The sequence below is a fragment of the Haliotis rufescens genome, unplaced genomic scaffold (genome assembly GCF_023055435.1).
Source record: "Haliotis rufescens isolate VD_foot unplaced genomic scaffold, xgHalRufe1.0.p SCAF_21, whole genome shotgun sequence".
NCBI classification, from domain to species: domain Eukaryota; kingdom Metazoa; phylum Mollusca; class Gastropoda; order Lepetellida; family Haliotidae; genus Haliotis; species Haliotis rufescens.
In genome coordinates, this window is record NW_025963902.1 from 3299047 (window position 1) to 3326130 (window position 27084).

The window sequence follows — 27084 nt, forward strand, 5'->3', positions numbered from 1 at the left end:
TTAGCCTGTGAATGGTCTATTGACAAATTCAACTGTCTAATGCTGTATGGGCAACATCCAGAACTTAAAGAATCTGAACTTCATCAAACTTAACAATGGCATGACTGAATTACGTATTACATGATCCAAGTCAACAAGCAGCAGGCTGGAGTCCTAGTGCTCAGGATCAGGAATTGCTTAACCGATCAAGCAATGAGGCTCACTGAAGCTTTTATGTAGACACTCTCTTTTTATCCAGAGTCCTGTAGTGCAGTCACCAGCAGCACTTTCGAGTAGTTAATTTTGGCTGGATTCTGACGCTAAATAAATCTTCTTCTTCTGCATACTGTTACCCAACACCATGCCGTCATACGTGAACATTGTACTTCCCAACAACAAAACAATATAAATCAAAACAGGTCTAACATATTCCTGATCAGGCTTTTATTGGACAACCTCAAAACCGTTTATCTTTTATAACTGCAATATATTATCAAATACGGAAGGGTTTGGGGTCTTCCTCACCACAATGGAATGCCACTTAGATTAGCTGATGAAAAGTTTCATCAGCACTTTGACAAACGATTCACCAATGTACATTCTCACAATGTGTACATGAATTGGATGCCAGATCCCTTCATTTTGTCATTCCAAATGCGATCAAATTTCTCGTTCTCTGCAACCGTGAACCAGTTCTTCCAGTCCCCAACCTCACCTGAAATAGTATGCAAAATTCAACAAAACCTTGAACATTAGTTTATTACCCTTTTTATGTCGGAACAGTATCGTAAGTTTCTAATGGGGAGGATTGCATTGACTTTACCGGTTGACTTTGTCTTTAGCGTTTTTTTCAAAATCTGCAAAGAATATTATATGTGATACACAAAATATATTTCTGTTCTCCATATGTTATGCTCGAGATATCACAATTCAGTATGCCTGTGATCGTCGGTTTCACATTCACCAGAGTGTTAAATATCTAATGCCGAGTAAAACGAGAGTTGGGCAACACGGAAACCTTTTTGAGACTTGAGACAACTGTTTGACCCAAGCATATAACATCAGGCTTTCTCCACTTCATGTCGGGCTTTCCTCCCACATAATGCTGATGCATCACTACGTCACCGAAATACTGTTCAATGCAGCAGTGAACTCAACCCACTTAATATCCCCATATTCGACGCACAGTTGTACTCGCACAGTCAATTCAAGTATTACCTTTTCTGTAAAAGGACCCCCCAGATCCTTCCTTCCAGAGTGACAAATGCATGTGCTTTTCCTCTTTGTCAAACTGCTTCATTTTATCAAAGCTGCACGCCTCGGCTATGCCTTCACAGAATGTATCTGTTACAGTAATATTCAGGAAAGTGGCAATGTCTTTTATACACCTGACAGGATCCTGCAAGATAGAAATAATAAGTAGGGAGTGATATGTTTATACTGGGGACCAACCATTTTACACTTTGGGCAGGTTAGTGTGTTTAAGAGTGTGTGTTTGGGGGTGTATGCGTATGTGCGCGTGTATGTATGTGTGTAAAATGTGTGTATGATTGACATTTAATGATAACAACAGATAAGTAACAAATTCAAAAAAAATAAATTTCTAAAAGTCCCAAGCCAATCCGAAGCTTGGATCTTTTTTATTTCCAAACACATTCTTTCTCACACGTCACACACCATACATACTATCACAACTTGCACAACGCTACCAACGAGACTGATACAAACAAAGTGTATCTTAAAAAAAGGAAGGAATTCAAACTGGAGGGTTTGAGTTGTGTTGTTTTTGTGTTAATGTTCTGCCCAAACGTGGAAAGAGAGTTTTTCGTCTAGTGAGGAGTAGTGTATGATCCAGCAGATTATCCAAGTATTCTCACCACCTTCATGACCTCATAGTGCAGGGTGAGTACAGGTAGGTTCGGTTCTCTGGCTACTTCTTTCTGCCATGTCAGCAGGTAGTTGTGGTAGGATCCAAACGGCACTGAAAACATTACGGTTAATGGGAAGTGACAGGAGGTGAGACATTTTATTTTAAATAATCTTTGGCATCCATTCTGATCGCAACTTACATTTCCCCAACAAAAACGCCTCTGTGAACTCCACGAAGTCCCCCTCGTAGCCAATGGAAGGTAATATGTTCTTCTTGTGGTTGTAAAAAGACACACATACATCTTTAGGATTGCGCATGATCTGGATACACTTGACCTTCTTCTCCACGACCTGTGTAGGGAGCATGCGCACAGGAAGATGTGTGTTCAGTATTCTAGGCTTTTGTAGACTGTCGATTCCCTCTTTTTGTATAAACTCTATCATTCGGGTCTCTTTCGTCTGCTTCTTATACTGAATGGTTCCACTTTTGAGCATCTCGCTAACCTCCCACAGCCAGTGGGTTCCTGTCAAAAGAGGAAAAAAGAAAAAAGTGGAATGAAAAGGCTGGTTTAGAAGGAAGATGATGCTGAGGATGGCACTTTTCTGTTGTTAGTTCACATTATGAAAAGGTTCACTTTAATACTTTGAAAGATGCCAACATAATGTTCGGTTTCTCATGACGGGAACGACAGGTAATACTATGCTGCCCTACATGAAAAGTTTGTAGTTGTTCCCACTGACAAGGCATCAAATAACATAACAATTATATGTAAGCATCGTCACATTAATTGTTTGATCAAAGAACTTGGTATAAATGACGTAGAAATGACATGTCAAATAATGCCACATATACTGAACAGATAAAGAAACGTCGTGTTTTTGGATTATTAGGACATAATTGTGCATGTTCAAAATTGTAATTTTTCTTCATGAATATGTTTTTTAGACTTAAAATAAAAGCCAGTTTATGACATTCAACTGATAATACCGGTTGCGTTCGGTGTAACAGTTGTGAACCTTGGGAACTGTGAGATGCCCGTGGGAGCAAGTTGCAAGTGATGCACAGGAAAATTGAAATGCACGTGAAACATGTGCCAGGGTTCTGTATAAGAACCACCTGACACCTACTGAGAATTCAGTTGCTTTGTGACTATCCTCCCAACAACGTGCATAAGCCATCGGATGATTAAATGCCAGACAACGTACCCAAGTCATTGCCAATGCTTTTAACTGCAGTGTACGAACCATTGAAAGACTTCGGATTCGTTACAACACCACCAACAGCACTAATGACCGTCCATGCATATGAATCTGAATTTCTGTTTGGATTGTCAAAAGTCAAAACTAGGTAATGTGGCCATGAAGTTAAACTTATGGTTCAGGTATATCAATGATCTGATAGCGTTCCATGACAATCAAATAGCCAATTCCCTTCAGTACCAACCTGAACTAGAAATAAAGGACACCAGTGAGACCGTCTCATCTGTTTCATATTTAGATCTATGCATAAAGATTCAGAAATCCAAAACACTCTCCAAAAGACTGTATGAAAAGAGGGGGGACTTCAAATTTCCAATAGCCAACTTTCCATTCATGTCGAGCAATAGTCCAGCAGCTCAATTCTTTGGTGTTTACATTCACAACTTTTGAGATACAGTCGAGCATGTTGGTTCTGCCAAGATTTCAAAGAGCGTCATACAACTCTTGCTCAGAAGTTGTTTGATCAAGGTTACAACATTCAAGGACTCAGTAAAGCTTTCAAAAGGTTTAATGGTAGACATGTGGAGGACATTTCCAAATGTGACGCATGAGTGACAAAAATGATGTCCGATGCAATTCCCTGTTTTGACTAGTACCATATGTTACCGTGTTTTTTCAGGGGAACAATTGACTTTCCCTTGCATGTGTTTGTGACTTGTGCCAGCGGTGGGGCAGGATACGCTCACCTTTTCGCGAACACCTGGTATCCTTACTGTTTGGTTGTGATTCATAAACACATGCTCATGATATAGTTGGAATCGTACAATCCACTCTGCTTTATGCAGAGATTTCTATTGGAAAGGGTTTTGTCACATTATATATTGTTACTTTTTCACATGTTGTCGGTGTTGACAATGACACATTATTGTCAAACATGCCATGGCGTCATAAAGGGAATGGTCCGGCCTACAGTTTCACATGCCAGTGGGGAGTGTAAATACTGGAAAACTAATTTTGATTCAGATTTTGTAAACTTTAACAAATGTTCGCTTGATTGGCCGCATGTTTGGAAAAATATTGTTCCCCTCCTTCACTCTAAATAAAAAAATGTATGTATTTGAAACAGTGACCGAGAAACTCGGACAAACTTACAAAACAATAAGACGTGCACCTCGGGTTATGTTATACATATCTTTAATTTTGATATATATTATAGGTGACTCACTCCATAAACTATATTCATGTGTGCGTGGTAGTTTACGTAAGCTACATGGTATTGACGTTAGTTATGTCATAATCGTACAGTGTTATGATATAATTAGATAGCTAGATGTCACAATACCACATTTGGCATATGCACATATGATGATGTCATCCTCTTCCATTGTGCATTCTTTTAGACGTTTGAATTCTTCAACTGGACTTTTCCCCTTGGATATTTGACGAGGCCACAAACTCCAATATATACCCTCGTACTGATAACACTTAAAGCCATGGCCCTTAGAGTTGTTGAGATCCACCAAAGCAATCTCAGGCGCAAACACACTTCCTGGCCCTTGGTCGGATCTGTGAACAAAGCAAAGTCTTTGTGTTCAATGACACTATCAATAAGTCATTGAGGTTATCCCGTATAGTCAGTAATCCATGATCGTTGGTTCGAATCTGAGAATGGCACTGGTAATACCTCCAGGTTTAACACCACCACACCCATGACCATGACTTTCACCAAAGTAGTTAACCTCTAAGACCTGCATCACTTCCGGATGTCCTCCCACGCTGTGACTAAACTACTTTTCAAAGCAAAGTTTAACCAAACTTTTATGTAGACCTGTCTTATCTATACATATTTTCTCTGTCTCATCTGTAGCAGGTCATCCCCAAAGGAATCATGGGAAGAATGGCATTCATGTACATGAGTATACATTATCCGGAGAAGTGGTTGGAATACGATGTGAAACTATGCTATATCATTTTACTGTGTCTAAAAGTAAGTGTTCCATTATTCATTTCCATTAGCATATATCTATAAATTATTCTTCGGCCTTCTCTCCGGCGCATTGTTGGTGGTGGAATGGGGTTTAACGTCGCGTCCAAGATTATTGCACTTATATAGCGACGTGCATGTACGTGTGTGTGTTTGCGTGGCTGTTGTACTAGTCCGGACCGATGCCGATTTATAGTGCTAGCCAACTGAGATACCATGCCGCAGTTTAACATGAATACCCAACTCAGACACGGTATACTGACTCCGAGCCGACCAGTCCTTGTTTTAGCCCCTTAATGCCGAGCGCCAGACAGGGTAACAACAAGTATCATATTTTAACGTCTTTTTGGTATGACGCGGCCGGGAATCGAACCCCGGACCTTCCGCTCTATTTTATTTACGTGTCACACACTGTACAACGATGACAATAAAAATACATTATGGCCTCCGAGACACGCAGGACGTCACATACATATGAGTAAAAATGAGAAATATCACAGTACATACATATACATAAAAATAAGTTATCACCAGTTATCACCAGTTATAAGAACATTCTGATACTAAGAAATAAAATACATTGAACTAAGTTGGTAGAGACGAAAGACACAGTTGTCTTCGCTGATACACGTGATGAAGAAGCGCGGCTAGGGGTAGAACCACCCTATTGTTCCGCATAAAGAACACGGTCTGATCGGCAGCGGACATCTGTATGAAGTTTGGAGTTGATTGAGAAGCTAAATTCCATAAATCATAGCCTAAATCTGTATAGAGAGAACATTCAGCAAAAAGTTATAGTCACAATTACAAACACATGTTCTGTCTTCAGCCTACCTTGGACTCTCTTTCTGCAAGGCCATACTGTCGTCTCCTAAAGTCAGCTGCAAACACAAACTAATTTTTACATTCAGAATCGGGCGTCTGTGGTTAGTACTCGATGAATATCCCAAAACGATTGCCTTGAAACGTTCATACATACATACATACACACACACACACACACACACACACACACACACACACACACACACACACACACACACACACACACACACACACACACACACACACACACACACATACATACATAATGTACAGCATGGGTTGGGTAACCACCATTTGTGTTGATACAGACGAGGCAGCTGATGGGCGTGCCTTACGTGGAAGCAAAATTTGGCGTATCGCTGGACGTCGGGGCCGTATGTTGTTCTCCTTTAGCCGGTTGCGTACGGTTCTGCCACTAATTGGTCTCAACCCTGGAATTGTCCGAGCTGTTAATGTGGCAGTTTGGTTTTTAATTATGTAGATGCACCATTCAAAAATGGTTATCCAGTTGGCATGACGCCACACGTTGATGACCGGTCCATGGCAAGTCGTGAGTGTTGCCCTGCTCTGGATAAAGTCTCAAATGAGGTGGCATTGTGTCACCATGAACATGTCTGGCAGCTACGTTTTGCGCTATTCGCAATTGCGCAGATTGACGGTGATCTTCAGCCAGTCGTGAGCTACACAATCACTGTGCTGATCACGTTAAAAATCATGCTGCCCACAAACACGCAAAGAACCAAATTGTGCTCCGTGTATAAACATGCAAGTGCAAATTGTGAATCATGAATTTAAAGTCGAGCAGATGTCTTCATGAATATGTAATAAAAGATGCATTATTTGTTTTCAGAATAATTCTTTTATGGAACTCAACCCATTAAAGTACGAGAATATGTACTTTACCAAGAAAGTGTTATCCCAAATTTATCATCCAAAACTGGCTCCCACAGGAGATATCGCTTGGATTAGACCAAGCGATATCTAAACTGTAGATATCGCTGCAATAAATTACATCACAATGCTTTGCAGACCATTGTGACGTCACTGGTTACCATGGCATCACAATCAAATGACATCACTAATGGCTCTGCTATTGAAGCTGTTAGCAGTACTGTACACTGAAGTCACTGCTAATTACTGTCTACAAATTGAAAAAGTTGGAAGAATGATGTTGGATGATAAATAAAACCCCACCCTCGTGTCTTTTGATATGAAATATATAAACACTCGTTGATAAAAGTGGCAAAAATTCTCGGTAAGCCTCGGAATCTTTCCACTTTTATCAACTCATGTTGATATATTTGATATCAAAACACACTCGGGTGAGATTCTCTATATAACATTTGTTACATTTGACCACTGGTTTAGTGGCAGAGTGTATTCATGTAAATATTAATTGTCAATGCAAGATAATAACCAGCGAAACAGATTCCACTTGGCAAATAGCTGTGGAATTCGAAGTTATATGAATGGACCACTGAAAATCAGTGATGACACCAGGTGTTCGCGAAAAGGGTAGCCCTACCGGTAGCACCCACCATTCATACAATTTGCATACATAAGTAGGAATTTATTGCCTGGCGCGGCACAGCAGTACTCCTGCTATGCGACGTCAGCCTGTAAACAAACCGGACAGTGATCAACGAAACAGAAAATCCAGTGACACGTGAAACCATTACAGGTATTGCTGAAACTTATAACAAGGGTATGCTACTTTTGAAATACGTCTGATGTACAAGTGCAGAGATTTTGCTGCTTATAAGGAAAGCAAAACGTTAAGAAATATGTTCTTTTTGCAACACAGTGGGGTGCAGTTTAAGAGTCTCGTAGATCCAAAACACAAACTTTAACACGTTCCTTGTTCCATAGTTTTGACATGTTTAGGTCTTAACATAGTTTAGGGTTGTGTTAAATAGCAAAACATGTGTAAATGTGTATACCCCTTGAAATTCTGCCGATCGTAGTAATCAGATATACTTTCATTGAAAGCAACTGTATGAGAGAATACGGCAACAATACATTTATGAAAACATAGATTTTGTAAACCTCGGAGGTATACGAACCTGTAACTACTTGTTTTGTAGTCCTTCCCGCTACGATCTGTGTTACGGAGACTGTTGGCGTCACAAGTGTCAATTTACCTTATCACGAATTTGGTAGTTGTACATGATTATGTTAATATTGTACCAAGTGTACAAAGGAAACGTACAAAGCGAAAGCGATTAGATACAGTGACACACGTGTGTACTTGGGGAAGGGCTGTTCGCGAATGACGGCCTAACAAAGGGCGGGATGATGCTTGCGCGGGATTATTCCCCGGGCACGGTGCCGAGTGGTGACCCCGGGGTGATTGAGTTACGAGGGGTGATTGGGTTACAGACGTAATAAGCCCATGGTTTGGATACGCGCGATAAAGTCATTTAGTAGTTAGTACTAAATGTAAATATATTTAATGTTGATATATATTATAGGTGACTCACTCCGTAAACTATATTCATGTGTGCGTGTAAGTTTACGTAAGCTGCATGGTATTGACGTTAGTTATGTCATATTCGTACAGTGTTATGATATAATTAGATAGCTAGATGTCACAATACCACATTTGGCATATGCACATATGATGATGTCATCCTCTTCCATTGTGCATTCTTTTAGACGTTTGAATTCTTCAACTGGATTTTTCCCCTTGGATATTTGATGAGGCCACAAACTCCAATATATACCCTCGTACTGATAACACTTAAAGCCATGGCCCTTAGAGTTGTTGAGATCCACCAAAGCAATCTCAGGCGCAAACACACTTTCTGGCCCTTGGTCGGATCTGTGAACAAAGCAAAGTCTTTGTGTTCAATGACACTATCAATAAGTCACTGAGGTTATCCCGTATAGTCAGAAATCCATGATCGTTGGTTCGAATCTGAGAATGGCACTGGTAATACCTCCAGGTTTAACACCACCACACCCATGGCCATCACTTTTATCAAAGTAGTAAACCTCTAAGACCTGCATCACTTCCGGATGTCCTCCCACGCTGTGACTAAACTACTTTTCAAAGCAAAGTTTAACCAAACTTTTATGTAGACCTGTCTTATCTATACATATTTTCTCTGTCTCATCTGTAGCAAGTCATCCCCAAAGGAATCATGGGAAGAATGGGTCTCATGTACATGAGTATACATTATCCGGAGAAGTGGTTGGAATACGATGTGAAACTATGCTATATCATTTTACTGTGTCTAAAAGTAAGTGTTCCATTCTTCATTTCCATTAGCATATATCTATAAATTATTCTTCGGCCTTCTCTCCGGCACATTGTTGGTGGTGGAATGGGGTTTAACGTCGCGTCCAAGATTATTGTATTTATATAGCGACGTGCATGTACGTGTGTGTGTTTGCGTGGCTGCTTGTACTAGTCCGGACCGATGCCGATTTAAAGTGCTAGCCAACTGAGATACCATGCCGCAGTTTAACATGAATACCCAACTCAGACACGGTATACTGACTCCGAGCCGACCAGTCCTTGTTTTAGCCCCTTAATGCCGAGCGCCAGACAGGGTAACAACAAGTATCATATTTTAACGTCATTTGGTATGACGCGGCCGGGGATCGAACCCCGGACCTTCCGCTCTATTTTATTTACGTGTCACACACTGTACAACGATGACAATAAAAATACATTATGGCCTCCGAGACACGCAGGACGTCACATACATAAGAGTAAAAATGAGAAATATCACAGTACATACATATACATAAAAATAAGTTATCACCAGTTATCACCAGTTATCAGAACATTCTGATACTAAGAAATAAAATACATTGAACTAAGTTGGTAGAGACGAAAGACGCAGTTGTCTTCGCTGATACACGTGATGAAGAAGCGCGGCTAGGGGTCTAACCACCCTATTGTTCCGCATAAAGAACACGTTCTGATCGGCAGCGGACATCTGTATAAAGTTTGGAGTTGATTGAGAAGCTAAATTCCATAAATCATAGCCTAAATCTGTATAGAGAGAACATTCAGCAAAAAGTTATAGTCACAATTACAAACACATGTTCTGTCTTCAGCCTACCTTGGACTCTCTTTCTGCAAGGCCATACTGTCGTCTCCTAAAGTCAGCTGCAAACTCAAACTAATTTTTACTTTCAGAATCAGGCGTCTGTGGTGTGCATCGAACTGAATCTACCGTGACACATATACATATTATATAACAATGTGACAGACTGTGTTGTTTTCCGCTTGTATCGCAACTGAATCTAGCGTGACACATACATATTTAACATTGTGACAGTCTGTGTTGTGGTCGTATCGTGTGTATCGTAATTGAATCTTTTCTTTTAAAATGACTGCCTGTATTTCATATGATGCTATAGTTTGGATACATGATCGCGTTGTTAATGAGTCTTAATGAATACGATGACACATAAATTGTGCAATACAAGCAGTGTGGGATACGTGAATGTAGCACGTCTATTCAACACATGACCTGATCTGGTTTCTACCGCTTGGTATACACTCACATGCTGTACTGCGGTGCCCTGTGACTTGTGGTGATCAGGTGTGCATGCAGTCAACCTTACAAAGGGAAATTGTACTGTCAGCTCTGACTGACTGGCCGTGTTGGATGCGCAATGGTAACTCTCCCGTTTCACAAACACCTGCTCTCGCTACTGTACCTTTTCCATGAGAATATATGAGTCATATCGTCTTGGCTTGTTTCTATCAAGTTTAACTGCTTTTTAGTGTTGGAAACACAGTTAGTAATAGCATTTTGTGTTTTATGCTGCAGCCAGCAATATTACAGCTATATTACCACCGGCTGTAAAATAGCAATCAGGACTAGCTAAACCTGGTGGAACGAGGGCGAGGGCTTTGGTAGGAGTGGGGTTGGGGGGTTGGATAACCACCATTTGCGTTGATACAGACGAGGCCCTGGATGAATACTCAAAAGAAGGACATTGTGTTTCCATGAAAATGTCTGGCAACTTCGTTTTGCGCCATTCCTGTTTGCAGTCTACCAATGGCAGATAGACGGTGATCTTCAGCCAGTCATGAGCTACACTATCATTGTGTGCTGTTGACATTAAAAATCATGCTCCCGACAAACACGTAAAGATCCAAATTGTGCTCCGTGTATAAACACGCAGGTGCAAATTGTGACTCATGAACTAAAAGTCGAGCAGATTTCATTCATGAATACACTCTCTCAAAAAAGAAACGCAACCCCTATATTTTCAAGATGTTTATCTCAATATTCAAGTTATTAGAACACATTTATTATTGAAGACAACAATATGAAATTTGGCATGGTGGCAGTACAGTTATACAAGTTTAAGTCAAGACTTCGACAGTTCTCTCACTAAGATTGACTGGACGCAAGGGGGCGTATTTCTCAGTACCTCGTATGAGCGCCACGAGCTGCGATCACAGCATTACACCTCCTAAAGTAGTCACGGAAATGACGGAAATTTTTTCGACCTCAGATCTTAAATGAATGAAGTTAATATACAAAATATGTAATATTCAAACAACTAAATAAGTACTAATTGGGCCGTGGCACAAATACAACGTATCAAATGTGTTTATGCCTTTTTACACACTTTTACGTGTAAAAATGTGAATAAAACAGACTATTGTGAAACAGGGCATAACCAGGTGTAAGTAGATGGAGGTGACCTATGACACCTTGACGACAGGTGAGAACAGGTGCATAATGCCTATAGTCTGTTTCTACTATGTCAATTTGGACTTAGTTTTATTTATGAATGTTGAAAGTGCCGACAAATTACCTCCTGTAAAGTACATTTTGTATTGTTCACTGAGATCACACTAGCAAATCCAGACTAGTACTTTTCGAGTTGTTTTGTTATTTCGTATTTACAGCTACGTAACACTTTGTGTCGATTTTTAAATTGAAAAAAAAAGTTTCCGTGAGTACTTTAGGAACAGAACGGATTAGACGCCGGATTCTTTCCTGAAGGATTGCTCTCCACTCCTGCAGTGCAACGGCTAGTGCATCCAACGTCTGCGGCGGTGGTGTACGTGCACGTACTCGTCGTCGGTCCAGATAATCCCAAAGATGTTCGATTGGATTGATGTCTGGTGATCGGGAGGGCCATAGTAACACGTTGACATTAGAATTTTGGAGAAAATTCACTGTTACATGAGCAGTGTGCGGCCGGGCGTTGTCGTGTTGATAGAGCTCCCTCTGTTGGTCGATAATCGGCAGAAGATGAGGCTGTAAGACGTCATTGATATAGCGCTGGGCTGTCAAATTGCCACGAATGATCACCAAGTCTGATCTTTGGTTGTAAGACATGGCTCCCCACATCATGACGCTCCCTCCTCCAATTCTGTCGACCCGCCGAACACAGTTCGGGGCTAAACGGCGTTGTAAGAGAAAACGTGATTCGTCACTAAACCAGACGCGCCTCCAGTTTCTGAGGGTCCATATCCGAACGCTGGTGCAGCACTTGAGTCGTTGGCGTCGATGTTCGTGGCGTAAAACAGGTCCAATAAATGGTCTTTTTGCACGTAGACCGGCCTCTCGTAGACGGTTCCTAATTGTTTGTGCGGACACTCTTCTCAAATCTGGCACCTGTGTTGCAGTGACGGTAGGTGTGGCTAGCCGATTACATAGGTGGGTGACCCGGATGAATCGATCCTGAGGTGGTGTGGTAACCCTTGGCCTACCACTTCTGGGGCGATCTTCAATTGCATGAAACTGGGTGCATCGGCTCCAAAGTCGTGAAATCGTTGTTTTATGAACATTGAGGTGCCGGGCAACGTTTCCAAAGCTTTGTCCGACCTCAATACGACCAATGGCGATATTTCTATCTGCAGCACTCAACCGTGGCAAATTCGACCTTGTCTTTCGGTGAAAAAGATAGAGTGAATCGCTAATTAACACGTGCTTTTATAAACCCATACTTCTACTGCTCTTTAAATGAATTGCACGTGCATGAGGCTTTTGGCATGGGCCACGTGAGAATTTTGCTCACTATGATAAAAGTAACAATAAAATGCCCTTGTGCACGAAAATTGGTGTGTTTGGGCGCTTACGTTAATAAACAGTGACATAGTATAAGTGTATATCAGAAAAATTGTATTTGCAATCAATATTTTTCTTCTTGGGGTTTTCTCACATTTTCAGACTGGGGTTGCGTTTCTTTTTGGAGAGAGTGTATGTAATAAAAGATGCATTATTTGTTTTCAGAATAATTGTTTTATGGGAGGAAACCCATAAAATTACTAGAATTTGTACTTAACCATGAAAGTGTTATCCCAAATTTAACATTTGTTACATTTGACCACTGGCTTAGTGGCAGTGTGTATTCATGTAAATATTAATCGTCAATGCAAGATAATAACCAGCGAAACAGATTCCACTTAGCAAATAGCTGTGGAATTCGAAGTTATATGAATGGACCACTGGAAATCAGTGATGACACCAGGTGTTCGCGAAAAGGGTAAGCATGTCCTGCCCTACCGGTAGCACCCGCCATTCATACAATTTGCATAAACAAAGTTAGTATTTATTGCCTGACGCAGCACAGCAGTACTCCTGCCATGCGACGTCAGCCTGTAAACAAACCAGACAGTGATCAATGAAACAGAAAATCCACCGCCAATGCAGGTTTGCTTGGCATGTATTAATGCAGAGTTAGCCCCCCTTGAAAGGCTCGCCTGTCTTTAGATGCTCGCTTGGGTTTCGCGCGCGTTTCGAGGGTTGCCAATAAATGTGACGAAGTGTTTTCCTGTGTCCTGTCGATGTGTGACAAGTGTTTATTTCCTCCTAACCTAACTGGCAAAGTGACTCGTGAAACCATTACAGATATTGTTGAATCTTCTGCTGCTCAAGGGCTGCGGGTAGTTCTTTATTCGGCTGCACGAGTGCTGTGGGTAGTCCTTTATTCTGCTGCTCAAGGGCTGCAGGTAATCTTTTATTCGGCTGCACGAGTGCTGTGGCAAGTCCTTTATTCTGCTGCACAAGGTCTTTGTGTGATCCGTTATTCTGCTGCATGAGGGCTCTGGGTAGTCCGTTATTCTGCTTCATGAGGGCAGGAGATAGCCCTCTGTTGTACTGTTTCATGGCGACAAGTAGTTCTCTATTCTACTGTAGAGCTACAGGTAGTCAGACAAACATGCACAATAAAAGTTTCATTTCCGGGTGCTTGCAAATTATAATGTTCTTTTTGATCTCTTTGTTGAAGATTACTCAGGACTCATTTAGTTCAACATAACACTGAAACAGGAATTGTTAACCAGTCAAGCGAAGGGCATTTACAATGTTAGTGCATCGGGCAAAGCTCATTTCCAGACTATTGTCCCTCGGGTCTCTGTTTTGGGAATGTGCTTTTCACTATTTTTACTTCTCCCCACAATGCGTCCTTCCCAGACGGGATAGCCTTGTGGTTAAGGCATTCTCTTGCTACGCCGAAGACCCAGGTTTGAATACCCACATGGCTTCAATGTGTAAAGCCCATTTCCGGTGTCCCTCGCCGTGATATTGCTGGAATATTGCTAAAAGTGGCGTAAAACCATACTCACTCATTTACTCCTTCGCAGACGACATACTGTTATATCTGTCGTTTTAGCCTTGGAATGGTCTGTTGACAAATTCATCTGTCTAATGCTGTATGGGCAACATCCAGAACTTAAAGAATCTGAACTTCATCAAACTCAACAATGGCATGACTGAATTACGTATTAAATGATCCTAGTCAACAAGCAGCAGGCTGGAGTCCCAGTGCTCAGGAGCAGGAATTGCTTAACCCATCAAGCAATGAGGCTCACTGAAGCTTTTATGTAGACACTGTCTTTTTATCCAGAGTCATGTAGTGCAGTCACCAGCAGCACTTTCGAGTAGTTGATTTTGGCTGGATTCTGACGCTAAATAAATCTTCTTCTTCTGCATACTGTTACCCAACACCATGCCGTCACTCGTGATATTGTACTTCCCAACAACAAAACAATATAAATCAAAACAGGTCTAACATATTCCTGATCAGGCTTTTATTGGACCACCTCAAAACCGTTTATCTTTTATAACTGCAATATATTATCAAATACGGAAGGGTTTGGGGTCTTCCTCACCACAATGGAATGCCACTTAGATTAGCTGATGAAAAGTTTCTTCAGCACTTTGACAAACGATTCACCAATGTACAGTCTCACAATGTGTACATGAATTGGATGCCAGATTCCTTCACTTTGTCATTCCAAATGCGATCAAATTTCTCGTTCTCTGCAACCGTGAACCAGTTCTTCCAGTCCCCAACCTCACCTGAAATAGTATGCAAAATTCAACAAAACCTTGAACATTAGTTTATTACCCTTTTTATGTCGGAACAGTATCGTAAGTTTCTAATGGGGAGGATTGCATTGACTTTACCGGTTGACTTTGTCTTTAGCGTTTTTTTCAAATCTGCAAAGAATATTATATGTGATACACAAAATATATTTCTGTTCTCCATATGTTATGCTCGAGATATCACAATTCAGTATGCCCGTGATCGTCGGTTTCACATTCATGTTAAATATCTAATGCCGAGTAAAACGAGAGTTGTGCAACACGGAAACCTTTTTGAGACTTGAGACAACTGTTTGACCCAAGCATATAACATCAGGCTTTCTCCACTTCATGTCGGGCTTTCCTCCCACATAATGCTGATGCATCACTACGTCACTGAAATACTGTTCAATGCAGCAGTGAACTCAACCCACTTAATATCCCCATATTCGACGCACAGTTGTACTCGCACAGTCAATTCAAGTATTACCTTTTCTGTAAAAGGACCCCCCAGATCCTTCCTTCCAGAGTGACAAATGCATGTGCTTTTCCTCTTTGTCAAACTGCTTCATTTTATCAAAGCTGCACGCCTCGGCTATACCTTCACAGAATGTATCTGTTACAGTAATATTCAGGAATGTGGCAATGTCTTTTATACACCTGACAGGATTCTGCAAGGTAGAAATAATAAGTAGGGAGTGATATGTTTATACTGGGGACCAACCATTTTACACTTTGGGCAGGTTAGTGTGTTTAAGAGTGTGTGTTTGGGGGTGTATGCGTATGTGCGTGTGTATGTATGTGTGTAAAATGTGTGTATGATTGACATTTAATGATAACAACATATTAGTAACAAATTCAAAAAAAAAAAATTTCTAAAAGTCCCCAGCCAATCCGAAGCTGGGATCTTTTTTATTTCCAAACACATTCTTTCTCACACGTCACACACCATACATACTATCACAACTTGCACAACGCTACCAACGAGACTCGTATGGAAACTGATACAAACAAAGTGTATCTTAAAAAAGGAAGGAATTCAAACTGGAGGGTTTGAGTTGAGTTGTTTTTGTGTTAATGTTCTGCCCAAACGTGGAAAGAGAGTTTTTCGTCTAGTGAGGAGTAGTGTATGATCATGATCCAGCAGATTATCCAACTATTCTCACCACCTTCATGACCTCATAGTGCAGGGTGAGTACAGGTAGGTTCGGTTCTCTGGCTACTTCTTTCTGCCATGTCAGCAGGTAGTTGTGGTAGGATCCAAACGGCACTGAAAACATACCGGTTAATGGGAAGTGACAGGAGGTGAGACATTTTATTTTAAATAATCTTTGGCATCCATTCCAAGCGCAACTTACATTTCCCCGACAAAAACGCCTCTGTGAACTCCACGAAGTCCCCGTCGTAGCCAATGGAAGGTAATATGTTCTTCTTGTGGTTGTAAAAAGACACACATACATCTTTAGGATTGCGCATGATCTGGATACACTTGACCTTCTTCTCCACGACCTGTGTAGGGAGCATGCGCAGAGGAAGATGTGTGTTCAGTATTCTGGGCTTTTGTAGACTGTCGATTCCCTCTTTTTGTATAAACTCTATCATTCGGGTCTCTTTCGTCTCCTTCTTATACTGAATGGTTCCACTTTTGAGCATCTCGCTAACCTCCCACAGCCAGTGGGTTCCTGTCAAAAGAGGAAAAAAGAAAAAGTGGAATGAAAAGGCTGGTTTAGAAGGAAGATGATGCTGAGGATGGCACTTTTCTGTTGTTAGTTCACATTATGAAAAGGTTAACTTTAATACTTTGAAAAATGCCAACATAATGTTCGGTTTCTCATGACGGGAACGACAGGTAATCCTATGCTGCCCTACATGAAAAGTTTGTAGTTGTTCCCACTGACAAGGCGTCAAATAACATAACAATTATATGTAAGCATCGTTACATTAATTGTTTGATCAAAGAACTTGGTATAAATGACGTAGAAATGACATGTCAAATAATGCCACATATACTGAACAGATAAAGAAACGTCGTGTTTTTGGATTATTAGGCCATAATTGTGCATGATCAAAATTGTAATTTTTCTTCATGAATATGTTTTTTAGACTTTAAAAAAAGCCAGTTTATGACATTCAACTGATAATGCCGGTTGCGTTCAGTGTAACAGTTGTGAACCTTGGGAACTGTGAGATGCCCGTGGGAGCAAGTTGCAAGTGATACACAGGAAAATTAAAATGCACGTGAAACATGTGCCAGGGTTCTGTATAAGAACCACCTGACACCTACTGAGAATTCAGTTGCTTTGTGACTATCCTCCCAACAACGTGAACAAGCCATCGGATGATTAAATGCCAGACAACGTACCAAAGTCATTGCCAATGCTTTTAACTGCAGTGTACGAACCATTGAAAGACTTCGGATTCGTTACAACACCACCAACAGCACTAATGACCGTCCACGCATATGAATCTGAATTTCTGTTTGGATTGTCAAAAGTCAAAACTAGGTAATGTGGCCATGAAGTTAAACTTATGGTTCAGGTATATCAATGATCTGATAGCGTTCAATGACAATCAAATAGCCAATTCCCTTCAGTACCAACCTGAACTAGAAATAAAGGACACCGATGAGACCGTCTCATCTGTTTCATATTTAGATCTATGCATAAAGATTCAGAAATCCAAAACACTCTCCAAAAGACTGTATGAAAAGAGGGGGGACTTCAAATTTCCAATAGCCAACTTTCCATTCATGTCGAGCAATATTCCAGCAGCTCAATTCTTTGGTGTTTACATTTCACAACTTTTGAGATACAGTCGAGCATGTTGGTTCTGCCAAGATTTCAAAGAGCGCCATACAACTCTTGCTCAGAAGTTGTTTGATCAAGGTTACAACATTCAAGGACTCAGTAAAGCTTTCAAAAAGTTTAATGGTAGACATGTGGAGGACATTTCCAAATGTGACGCATGAGTGACAAAAATGATGTCCGATGCAATTCCCTGTTTTGACTAGTACCATATGTTCCCGTGTTTTTTCAGGGGAACAATTGACTTTCCCTTGCATGTGTTTGTGACTTGTGCCAGCGGTGGGGCAGGATACGCTCACCTTTTCGCGAACACCTGGTATCCTTACTGTTTGGTTGTGATTCATAAACACATGCTCATGATATAGTTGGAATCGTACAATCCACTTTGCTTTATGCAGAGATTTCTATTGGAAAGGGTTTTGTCACATTATATATTGTTACTTTTGCACATGTTGTCGGTGTTAATAATGACACATTATTGTCAAACATGCCATGGCGTCATAAAGGGAATGGTCCGGCCTACAGTTTCACATGCCAGTGGGGAGTGTAAATACTGGAAAACTAATTTTTATTCAGGTTTTGTAAACTTTAACAAATGTTCGCTTGATTGGCCGCCTGTCTGGAAAAATATTGTTCCTCTCCTTCACTCTAAATAAAAAAATGTATGTATTTGAAACAGTGACCGAGATACTCGGACAAACTTACAAAACAATAAGACGTGCAACTCGGGTTATGTTATACATATATTTAATGTTGATATATATTATAGGTGACTCACTCCGTAAACTATATTCATGTGTGCGTGTTAGTTTACGTAAGCTACATGGTATTGACGTTAGTTATGTCATATTCGTACAGTGTTATGATATAATTAGATAGCTAGATGTCACAATACCACATTTGGCATATGCACATATGATGATGTCATCCTCTTCCATTGTGCATTCTTTTAGACGTTTGAATTCTTCAACTGGACTTTTCCCCTTGGATATTTGATGAGGCCACAAACTCCAATATATACCCTCGTACTGATAACACTTAAAGCCATGGCCCTTAGAGTTGTTGAGATCCACCAAAGCAATCTCAGGCGCAAACACACTTTCTGGCCCTGGGTCGGATCTGTGAACAAAGCAAAGTCTTTGTGTTCAATGACACTATCAATAAGTCACTGAGGTTATCCCGTATAGTCAGAAATCCATGATCGTTGGTTCGAATCTGAGAATGGCACTGGTAATACCTCCAGGTTTAACACCACCACACCCATGGCCATCACTTTTATCAAAGTAGTAAACCTCTAAGACCTGCATCACTTCCGGATGTCCTCCCACGCTGTGACTAAACTACTTTTCAAAGCAAAGTTTAACCAAACTTTTATGTAGACCTGTCTTATCTATACATATTTTCTCTGTCTCATCTGTAGAAGGTCATCCCCAAAGGAATCATGGGAAGAATGGCATTCATGTACATGAGTATACATTATCCGGAGAAGTGGTTGGAATACGATGTGAAACTATGCTATATCATTTTACTGTGTCTAAAAGTAAGTGTTCCATTATTCATTTCCATTAGCATATATCTATAAATTATTCTTCGGCCCTCTCTCCGGCACATTGTTGGTGGTGGAATGGGGTTTAACGTCGCGTCCAAGATTATTGCACTTATATAGCGACGTGCATGTACGTGTGTGTGTTTGCGTGGCTGCTTGTACTAGTCCGGACCGATGCCGATTTATAGTGCTAGCCAACTGAGATACCATGCCGCAGTTTAACATGAATACCCAACTCAGACACGGTATACTGACTCCGAGCCGACCAGTCCTTGTTTTAGCCCCTTAATGCCGAGCGCCAGACAGGGTAACAACAGGTATCATATTTTAACGTCTTTTGGTATGACGCGGCCGGGAATCGAACCCCGGACCTTCCGCTCTATTTTATTTACGTGTCACACACTGTACAACGATGACAATAAAAATACATTATGGCCTCCGAGACACGCAGGACGTCACATACATATGAGTAAAAATGAGAAATATCACAGTACATACATATACATAAAAATAAGTTATCACCAGTTATCACCAGTTATAAGAACATTCTGATACTAAGAAATAAAATACATTGAACTAAGTTGGTAGAGACGAAAGACACAGTTGTCTTCGCTGATACACGTGATGAAGAAGCGCGGCTAGGGGTAGAACCACCCTATTGTTCCGCATAAAGAACACGGTCTGATCGGCAGCGGACATCTGTATAAAGTTTGGAGTTGATTGAGAAGCTAAATTCCATAAATCATGGCCTAAATCTGTATAGAGAGAACATTCAGCAAAAAGTTAAAGTCATAATTACAAACATGTTCTGTCCTTAGCCTACCTTGGACTCTCTTTCTGCAAGGCCATACTGTCGTCTCCTAAAGTCAGCTGCAAACACAAACTAATTTTTACATTCAGAATCGGGCGTCTGTGGTTAGTACCGTGTATGAATATCCCAAAACGATTGCCTTTAAACGTTCATACATACATACATTAACATTTTGAAAGACTGTGTTGTGGTCGTATTGTGTGTATCGTAATTGAATATTTTCATTTAAAATGACTGCCTGTATTTATATAATGCTATAGTTTGGATACATGATCGCGTTGTTAATGAGTCTTAATGAATGCGATGACACATAAATTGTACAATACAAGCAGTGTGGGATACGTGAATGCAGAACGTCTATTCAACACATGACCTGACCTGGTTTCTACCGCTATTTTGGATGGAGACGAGATATTTCATTCAGCTACAGCTGCAAGACCAGACCAGACCGGGACCGAGACCGTGACTATTTATAGCAACCAGGTGGTCGTTGAGGGGAGGGAATCTAAAGATGATTAGTCATTTGCATATCTGGACAAAGTTACGATCAATTAAATCTGCGAGGTCCGACTAGTATTATCTGACAACAATAACCCTAAATTTAAACTAAATATAATCTGTCACGTCAACCCTTAGGTACAGAAATTTACATTAAGATTATTTTTTACATTAAGAGTTGTAACAAGGGTTAACCTGCAACTTTTAATGTAATTTATTTTACATTTAGAGTATTTGTTACATCAAGGGTTCTACCACATGCTGTACTGCGGTGCCCTGTGACTTGTGGTGATCTGTGTGCATGCAGTCAACCTTACAAAGGGAAATAGTACTGTCAGCTCTGACTGACTGGCCGTGTTGGATGCGCAATGGTAACTCTCCCGTTTCATTAACACCTGCGCTCGCTACTGTACCTTTACCATGAGTATAAAGTCATATGGTCTTGTCTTGTTTCTATCAAGTTTAACTGCTTTTTAGTGTTTGAAACACAGATATTAATAGCATTTTGTGTTTTATGCTGCAGCCAGCAATAGTACAGCTATATTACCACCGGCTGTAAAATATCAATCAGGACTAGCCAAACCAGTGGTTGATAGCATGATAGCCCCTGATGGGACGAGGGCGAGGGCTTTGGTAGGAGTGGGGTTTAGGGGGGTTGGGTAACCACCATTTGTGTTGATACAGACGAGGCAGCTGATGGGCGTGCCTTACGTGGAAGCAAAATTTGGCGTATCGCTGGACGTCGGGGCCGTATGTTGTTCTCCTTTAGCCGGTTGCGTACGGTTCTGCCACTAATTGGTCTCAACCCTGGAATTGTCCGAGCTGTTAATGTGGCAGTTTGGTTTTTAATTATGTAGATGCACCATTCAAATATGGTTATCCAGTTGGCATGACGCCACACGTTGATGACCGGTCCTTGGCAAGTCGTGAGTGTTGCCCTGCTCTGGATAAAGTCTCAAATGAGGTGGCATTGTGTCACCATGAACATGTCTGGCAGCTTCGTTTTGCGCTATTCGCAATTGCGCAGATTGACGGTGATCTTCAGCCAGTCGTGAGCTACACAATCACTGTGCTGATCACGTTAAAAATCATGCTGCCCACAAACACGCAAAGAACCAAATTGTGCTCCGTGTATAAACATGCAAGTGCAAATTGTGAATCATGAATTTAAAGTCTAGCAGATGTCTTCATGAATATGTAATAAAAGATGCATTATTTGTTTTCAGAAAAATTCTTTCATGGAACTCAACCCATTAAAGTACGAGAATATGTACTTTACCAAGAAAGTGTTATCCCAAATTTATCATCCAAAACTGGCTCCCACAGGAGATATCGCTTGGATTAGACCAAGCGATATCTAAACTGTAGATATCGCTGCAATAAATTACATCACAATGCTTTGCAGACCATTGTGACGTCACTGGTTACCATGGCATCACAATCAAATGACATCACTAATGGCTCTGCTATTGAAGCTGTTAGCAGTACTGTACACTGAAGTCACTGCTAATTACTGTCTACAAATTGAAAAAGTTGGAAGAATGATGTTGGATGATAAATAAAATCTCACCCTCGTGTCTTTTGATATCAAAACACACTCGGGTGAGATTCTCTATATAACATTTGTTACATTTGACCACTGGTTTAGTGGCAGAGTGTATTCATGTAAATATTAATTGTCAATGCAAGATAATAACCAGCGAAACAGATTCCACTTGGCAAATAGCACGGAATTCGAAGTTATATGAATGGACCACTGGAAATCAGTGATGACACCAGGTGTTCGCGAAAAGGGTAAGCATGTCCTGCCCTACCGGTAGCACCCACCATTCATACAATTTGCATAAATAAGTAAGTATTTATTGCCTGACGCAGCACGGCACTACTCCTACTATGCGACGTCAGCCTGTAAACAAACCAGACAGTGACCAACGAAACAGAAAATCCAGTGACACGTGAAACCATTACAGATAATGTTGAAACTTATAACAAGGGTATGTTACTTTTGAAATACGTCTGCTGTACATGTGCAGAGATTTTGCTGCTTATAAGGAAAGCAAAACGTTAAGAATTATGTTCTTTTTGCAACACAGTGGGGCGCAGTTTAAGAGTCTCGTAGATCCCAAACACAAATTTTAACACGTTCCTTGTTCAATAGTTTTGATATATTTAGGTCTTAACATAGTTTAGGGTTGTGTTAAATAGCAAAACATGTGTAAATGTGTATACCCCTTGAAATTCTTTGTGGGTAATTGAAACGAGGTGCTTTCTGTTCTCAGCGTTTAAAGGGCATACAGAAGTGAGTGTGTGGATAAAAGCTATTTAGCAGTATAAATGGATTAATTTGATGGTGGTTGGGTAGTGGAAACTAAAAGTGCCGATCGTAGTAATCAGATATACTTTCATTGGTGGGGCGGTCGGGTAGACTAGTGGTTAAAGCGTTCGCTCGTCACGCCGAAGACCCGGGTTCGATTCCCGACATGGGTACAATGTGTGAAGCCCATTTTTGGTGTCCCCCGCCGTGATATTGCTGGAAGATTGCTAAAAGCGGCGTAAAACCAACCCACTCACTCACTCACTTTCATTGGTAGCAGCTGTATGAGAGAAATACCACCAGTCATACGGCAACAATACATTTATGAAAACATAGATTATTAAACCTCGGCGGTATACGAACCTGTAACTTCTTGTTTTGTAGTCCTTACCGCTACGACCTGTGTTACGGAGACTGTTGGCGTCACAAGTGTCAATTTACCTACTCACGAATTTGGTAGTTGTACATGATTATGTTAATATTGTACCAAGTTTGCTGGAAGTCCTGGCGGTATATGTGTTATGCGAGTGCCTGTGAATCTGATTTTCACATCTAATTTCAATATATGTGACCAACCATGAGATAAGGGACCTTTTGGGTGAAACATCACAACCTGACTTCTCATTATATTTTAAAACAACAGTATCTTAGGACACCCAAAATCAATTCATAACTTTCAATTAATCTTTATTACAGTAGATACATGACATCAAACATCGACTGTTTATGTAATGATAGCAGTGTTTAGATATAATGATTAATTGAAAGTAGACATGTATGCTGAAAGTTATTGAAATAATGTTTTTGTCACATCACGAACTAACGAGAGGAAAATAAGATAGTTTTGTACAGTTCAGACATTTGGCGATTTATACGTATGTAAGTTGACGTTAGACGTCTTTCTTTATGACGTCACAGCACAGTTATATCCTAGCACCAGTAGGTGTCCTACACAGCACAGTTATATCCTAGCACCAGTAGGTGTCCTACACAGCACAGTTATATCCTAGCACCAGTAGGTGTCCTACACAGCACAGTTTTATCCTAGCACCAGTAGGTGTCCTACACAGCACAGTTATATCCGAGCACCAGTAGGTGTCCTACACAGCACAGTTATATCCTAGCACCAGTAGGTGTCCTACACAGCACAGTTATATCCTAGCACCAGTAGGTGTCCTACACAGCACAGTTATATCCTAGCACCAGTAGGTGTCCTACACAGCACAGTTATATCCTAGCACCAGTAGGTGTCCTACACAGCACAGTTATATCCTAGCACCAGTAGGTGTCCTTCACAGCACAGTTATATCCTAGCACCAGTAGGTGTCCTACACAGCACAGTTTTATCCTAGCACCAGTAGGTGTCCTACACAGCACAGTTATATCCGAGCACCAGTAGGTGTCCTTCACAGCACAGTTATATCCTAGCACCAGTAGGTGTCCTACACAGCACAGTTTTATCCTAGCACCAGTAGGTGTCCTACACAGCACAGTTATATCCTAGCACCAGTAGGATCCTAGCACCAGTAGGTGTCCTACACAGCACAGTTATATCCGAGCACCAGTAGGTGTCCTACACAGCACAGTTATATCCTAGCACCAGTAGGTGTCCTGCTGGGTCACATATATTATTCATCCCAGCGTTCATCTCTTATTCATCGATAGTTGGTTTCAGACCTCAATGGGTTAAGAGAGAACACACAAAATGTGTATTCCGTTTAGGATTTTAAAGCCTTCCTAATCATGTTTAGATCCAAACATATTTTTACAGTGTAGCCTTAAAATCTCCTCGCCAGTTTCAAATTTCATTAGCCATAGACCATTTATGTAAGAAATTTCTTTACTGTTTTCCTACTCACGTTTTCGCTCCTGTTTCTCTTCCTGGCTCGATTTCTCGATTTGAATATGGACGAGGTAACACTCTCCTGGTAAGGAATAGAGAGCTGCGCTGTTTGAGCATTTTGGACGTGTCACGGACTCGTCATCAGAGTTAAATGGTTAAAACAGACGTGAAAACATTCTAATTTATACATGTAAGTGTAATCTATAAAGGGATAGATAAAAAACATTTGCATACTATCTTCGATTTGCGATTGATGAGGTCATTAGTTATTATTTTACCAAGCAACGAGATTACAAAGCAATGACGCCATATTAAGAAACGTCTTGGTGCTTCTGCCGTAAGCAATACACCACCTGTCGTACAATTGAAATAATTCACATGCTCTGTGTTATACAACGCCGTTTGTTTGATGATGTGTGACTGTTATGTGTCTATGACAGTCTATGATTACTCTCTGCATTGCTTGGTATCAGCTATGGGTTGACTTGAAACATTTTGTTGAACAATTTCAGTCTCGAAACATCGCGTTTCCAATGTTTGGGTTACGTAACGGCGTGTCAACTTCACATTGAAAGAAAACCCAACAATATTAAAGTGATAGGCGAACAATATTTACTATCTGGATGAAGAGCATGGACCAGAAATAGAAAAATACTGCGATTTAACCCCACGTCTAATGAGACACTCCTACTGATTAACAACATATCATTACAGTGTGAAACTCATGCCATGAATACTTACCGCATTTAGGATACGCGCACACCACCACGTCATCTTCGTTCAGTTGAGCAGCTTTTATGTTTTTGTAGTTTTCAAGTGGATTCCCTGCTATATTTTGTAATGGTGGCCCAAATGGCAGATACAGGCCATCATGCAGCCAACACATAAAGCCGTGACCTTTCGAGTCTGTCAAGTCGTGAAGGTCACTAAGATCTGAAGGAATCCTGAAACAAAGCCTAGCCTTAGAAACTTTCGCCTTGATAATTGACAATCCTTTTTATATTTCTTAAATCAGATTGTATGTGCTCATTGTATTGAACATAATCACTACAAATGCCACAACAGTTGCACAAACGTCGTTACGAAACAGGAGTCTTGATATAATTGATAAGTATTCTTTATACTGACATAGCTATGGCTATTAAGTGTATTAAATTGCTGGGTTATAAAATTTAATAGTAGCGACGTTAAACGATATGCATCCGCTCAATTCAATCAAGATATAACTTACACTTGACACTTTCCATCATATTCATGTGCCGTCATTCTGGTTCACGTCAATCAGTGAAGTAGTCCCTTGCCAATCTGATGACATATCACACCTTAGTTGTACTGTAACCGACTCACGCCTTGGTGGTGTGTCAAATGCCGCATTGCGGATGTATATGAGAGTACCGAAGCTGCAAAATACAGAACGATCTCGCCGATAAGATAACGTGACCACAGTAAAAAATTGTGCTTGAGATACAATGATAACCCCCTGTGCGTTTTCCTACTTTACTATCCGAGGTCATAGTGAACGCTGCTTCGATCCCTGTCAAGGTATAAACCCACTTTGATTGTGTAGAATGAAGTAGTGTCATACATTCGGTGTCAATACACCAACTACAACACCATATCCTCGGCAAAATAATGGATGTGACATTCATGTTGAGCATATTTCTTCTGCCTTACTTAACAAACTTGCATGTAAGTAAGTCTTCATCAGTACTTAGCATATTCACCTTGTGACGGATCTACTTTCAGCCTTTCTCAATGGCACTTATTCGCCACCACTCGCCCCTTTCCGTAACCTGCAAGAAGACTCGTCACCCTATCGATGAATGTTATGTGCGAAAATACGACAAACCAATCAGATTGCGCGTATATTGCGTAGATTGCGTTCAAGTTCTTCGTCAAAGAATCCCTCAGAAATAACGTTTGATTTTACATATGTCTTGCATCTAAAACTATACCAAAGACACAGTTAAATGTGTTCAATCATAATGCATAATTCCGCACGTCCTGGTGTGATTTAAATTGCATCCGAAATGTATATAATATATGGGGAAAATGTGTGAACCATTACGCAACGAGTTGACAATTGTTTTAGGTATGCCCGTTTGCGCTAAGACGGAA

General features: G+C 40.7%; 3 protein-coding genes across 7 annotated transcripts in view; all 3 read right to left on the reverse strand.

The window, feature by feature from the left end:
* Positions 1-23721, reverse strand: part of LOC125382903 (sulfotransferase 1B1-like) — a 34927-nt gene extending 11206 nt beyond the window's left edge. The window contains exon 1 of the mRNA XM_048401109.1: positions 23487-23721. The gene's annotated coding sequence lies outside the window, so the exon portion shown is untranslated. The remainder of the gene's footprint in view (positions 1-23486) is intronic.
* Positions 402-9977, reverse strand: LOC124133423 (sulfotransferase 1B1-like). 3 transcript variants are annotated; one of them, XM_048401110.1, is made up of 7 exons: positions 7921-8303; positions 5867-5913; positions 4391-4614; positions 2049-2372; positions 1857-1960; positions 1198-1378; positions 403-694 (listed from the first exon to the last, which is right to left on the reverse strand). In XM_048401110.1, exons 2-7 carry the CDS (start codon positions 5890-5892, stop codon positions 582-584), a joined length of 972 nt encoding a protein of 323 aa, XP_048257067.1. In that variant the 5' UTR covers positions 5893-5913; positions 7921-8303; the 3' UTR covers positions 403-581. The 3 variants fall into 3 exon arrangements, with proteins under 3 accessions (XP_048257068.1, XP_048257067.1, XP_048257069.1); XM_048401111.1 differs by lacking the exons at positions 4391-4614; positions 5867-5913; positions 7921-8303 and adding exons at positions 8455-8678; positions 9931-9977 and having other exon boundaries at positions 402-694; XM_048401112.1 differs by lacking the exon at positions 7921-8303 and having other exon boundaries at positions 5867-5928.
* On the reverse strand, positions 14859-26393 carry LOC124133421 (sulfotransferase 1B1-like). Of its 3 annotated transcripts, none has more exons than XM_048401107.1 (9): positions 26198-26393; positions 25708-25910; positions 24983-25048; positions 20324-20370; positions 18850-19091; positions 16509-16832; positions 16320-16420; positions 15641-15821; positions 14859-15144 (listed from the first exon to the last, which is right to left on the reverse strand). In XM_048401107.1, exons 2-9 carry the CDS (start codon positions 25738-25740, stop codon positions 15032-15034), a joined length of 1107 nt encoding a protein of 368 aa, XP_048257064.1. In that variant the 5' UTR covers positions 25741-25910; positions 26198-26393; the 3' UTR covers positions 14859-15031. The 3 variants fall into 3 exon arrangements, with proteins under 3 accessions (XP_048257064.1, XP_048257065.1, XP_048257063.1); XM_048401108.1 differs by having other exon boundaries at positions 16317-16420; positions 18850-19073; positions 26198-26392; XM_048401106.1 differs by having other exon boundaries at positions 16317-16420; positions 26198-26392.
* Between the last annotated feature and the right edge of the window lie 691 nt (positions 26394-27084).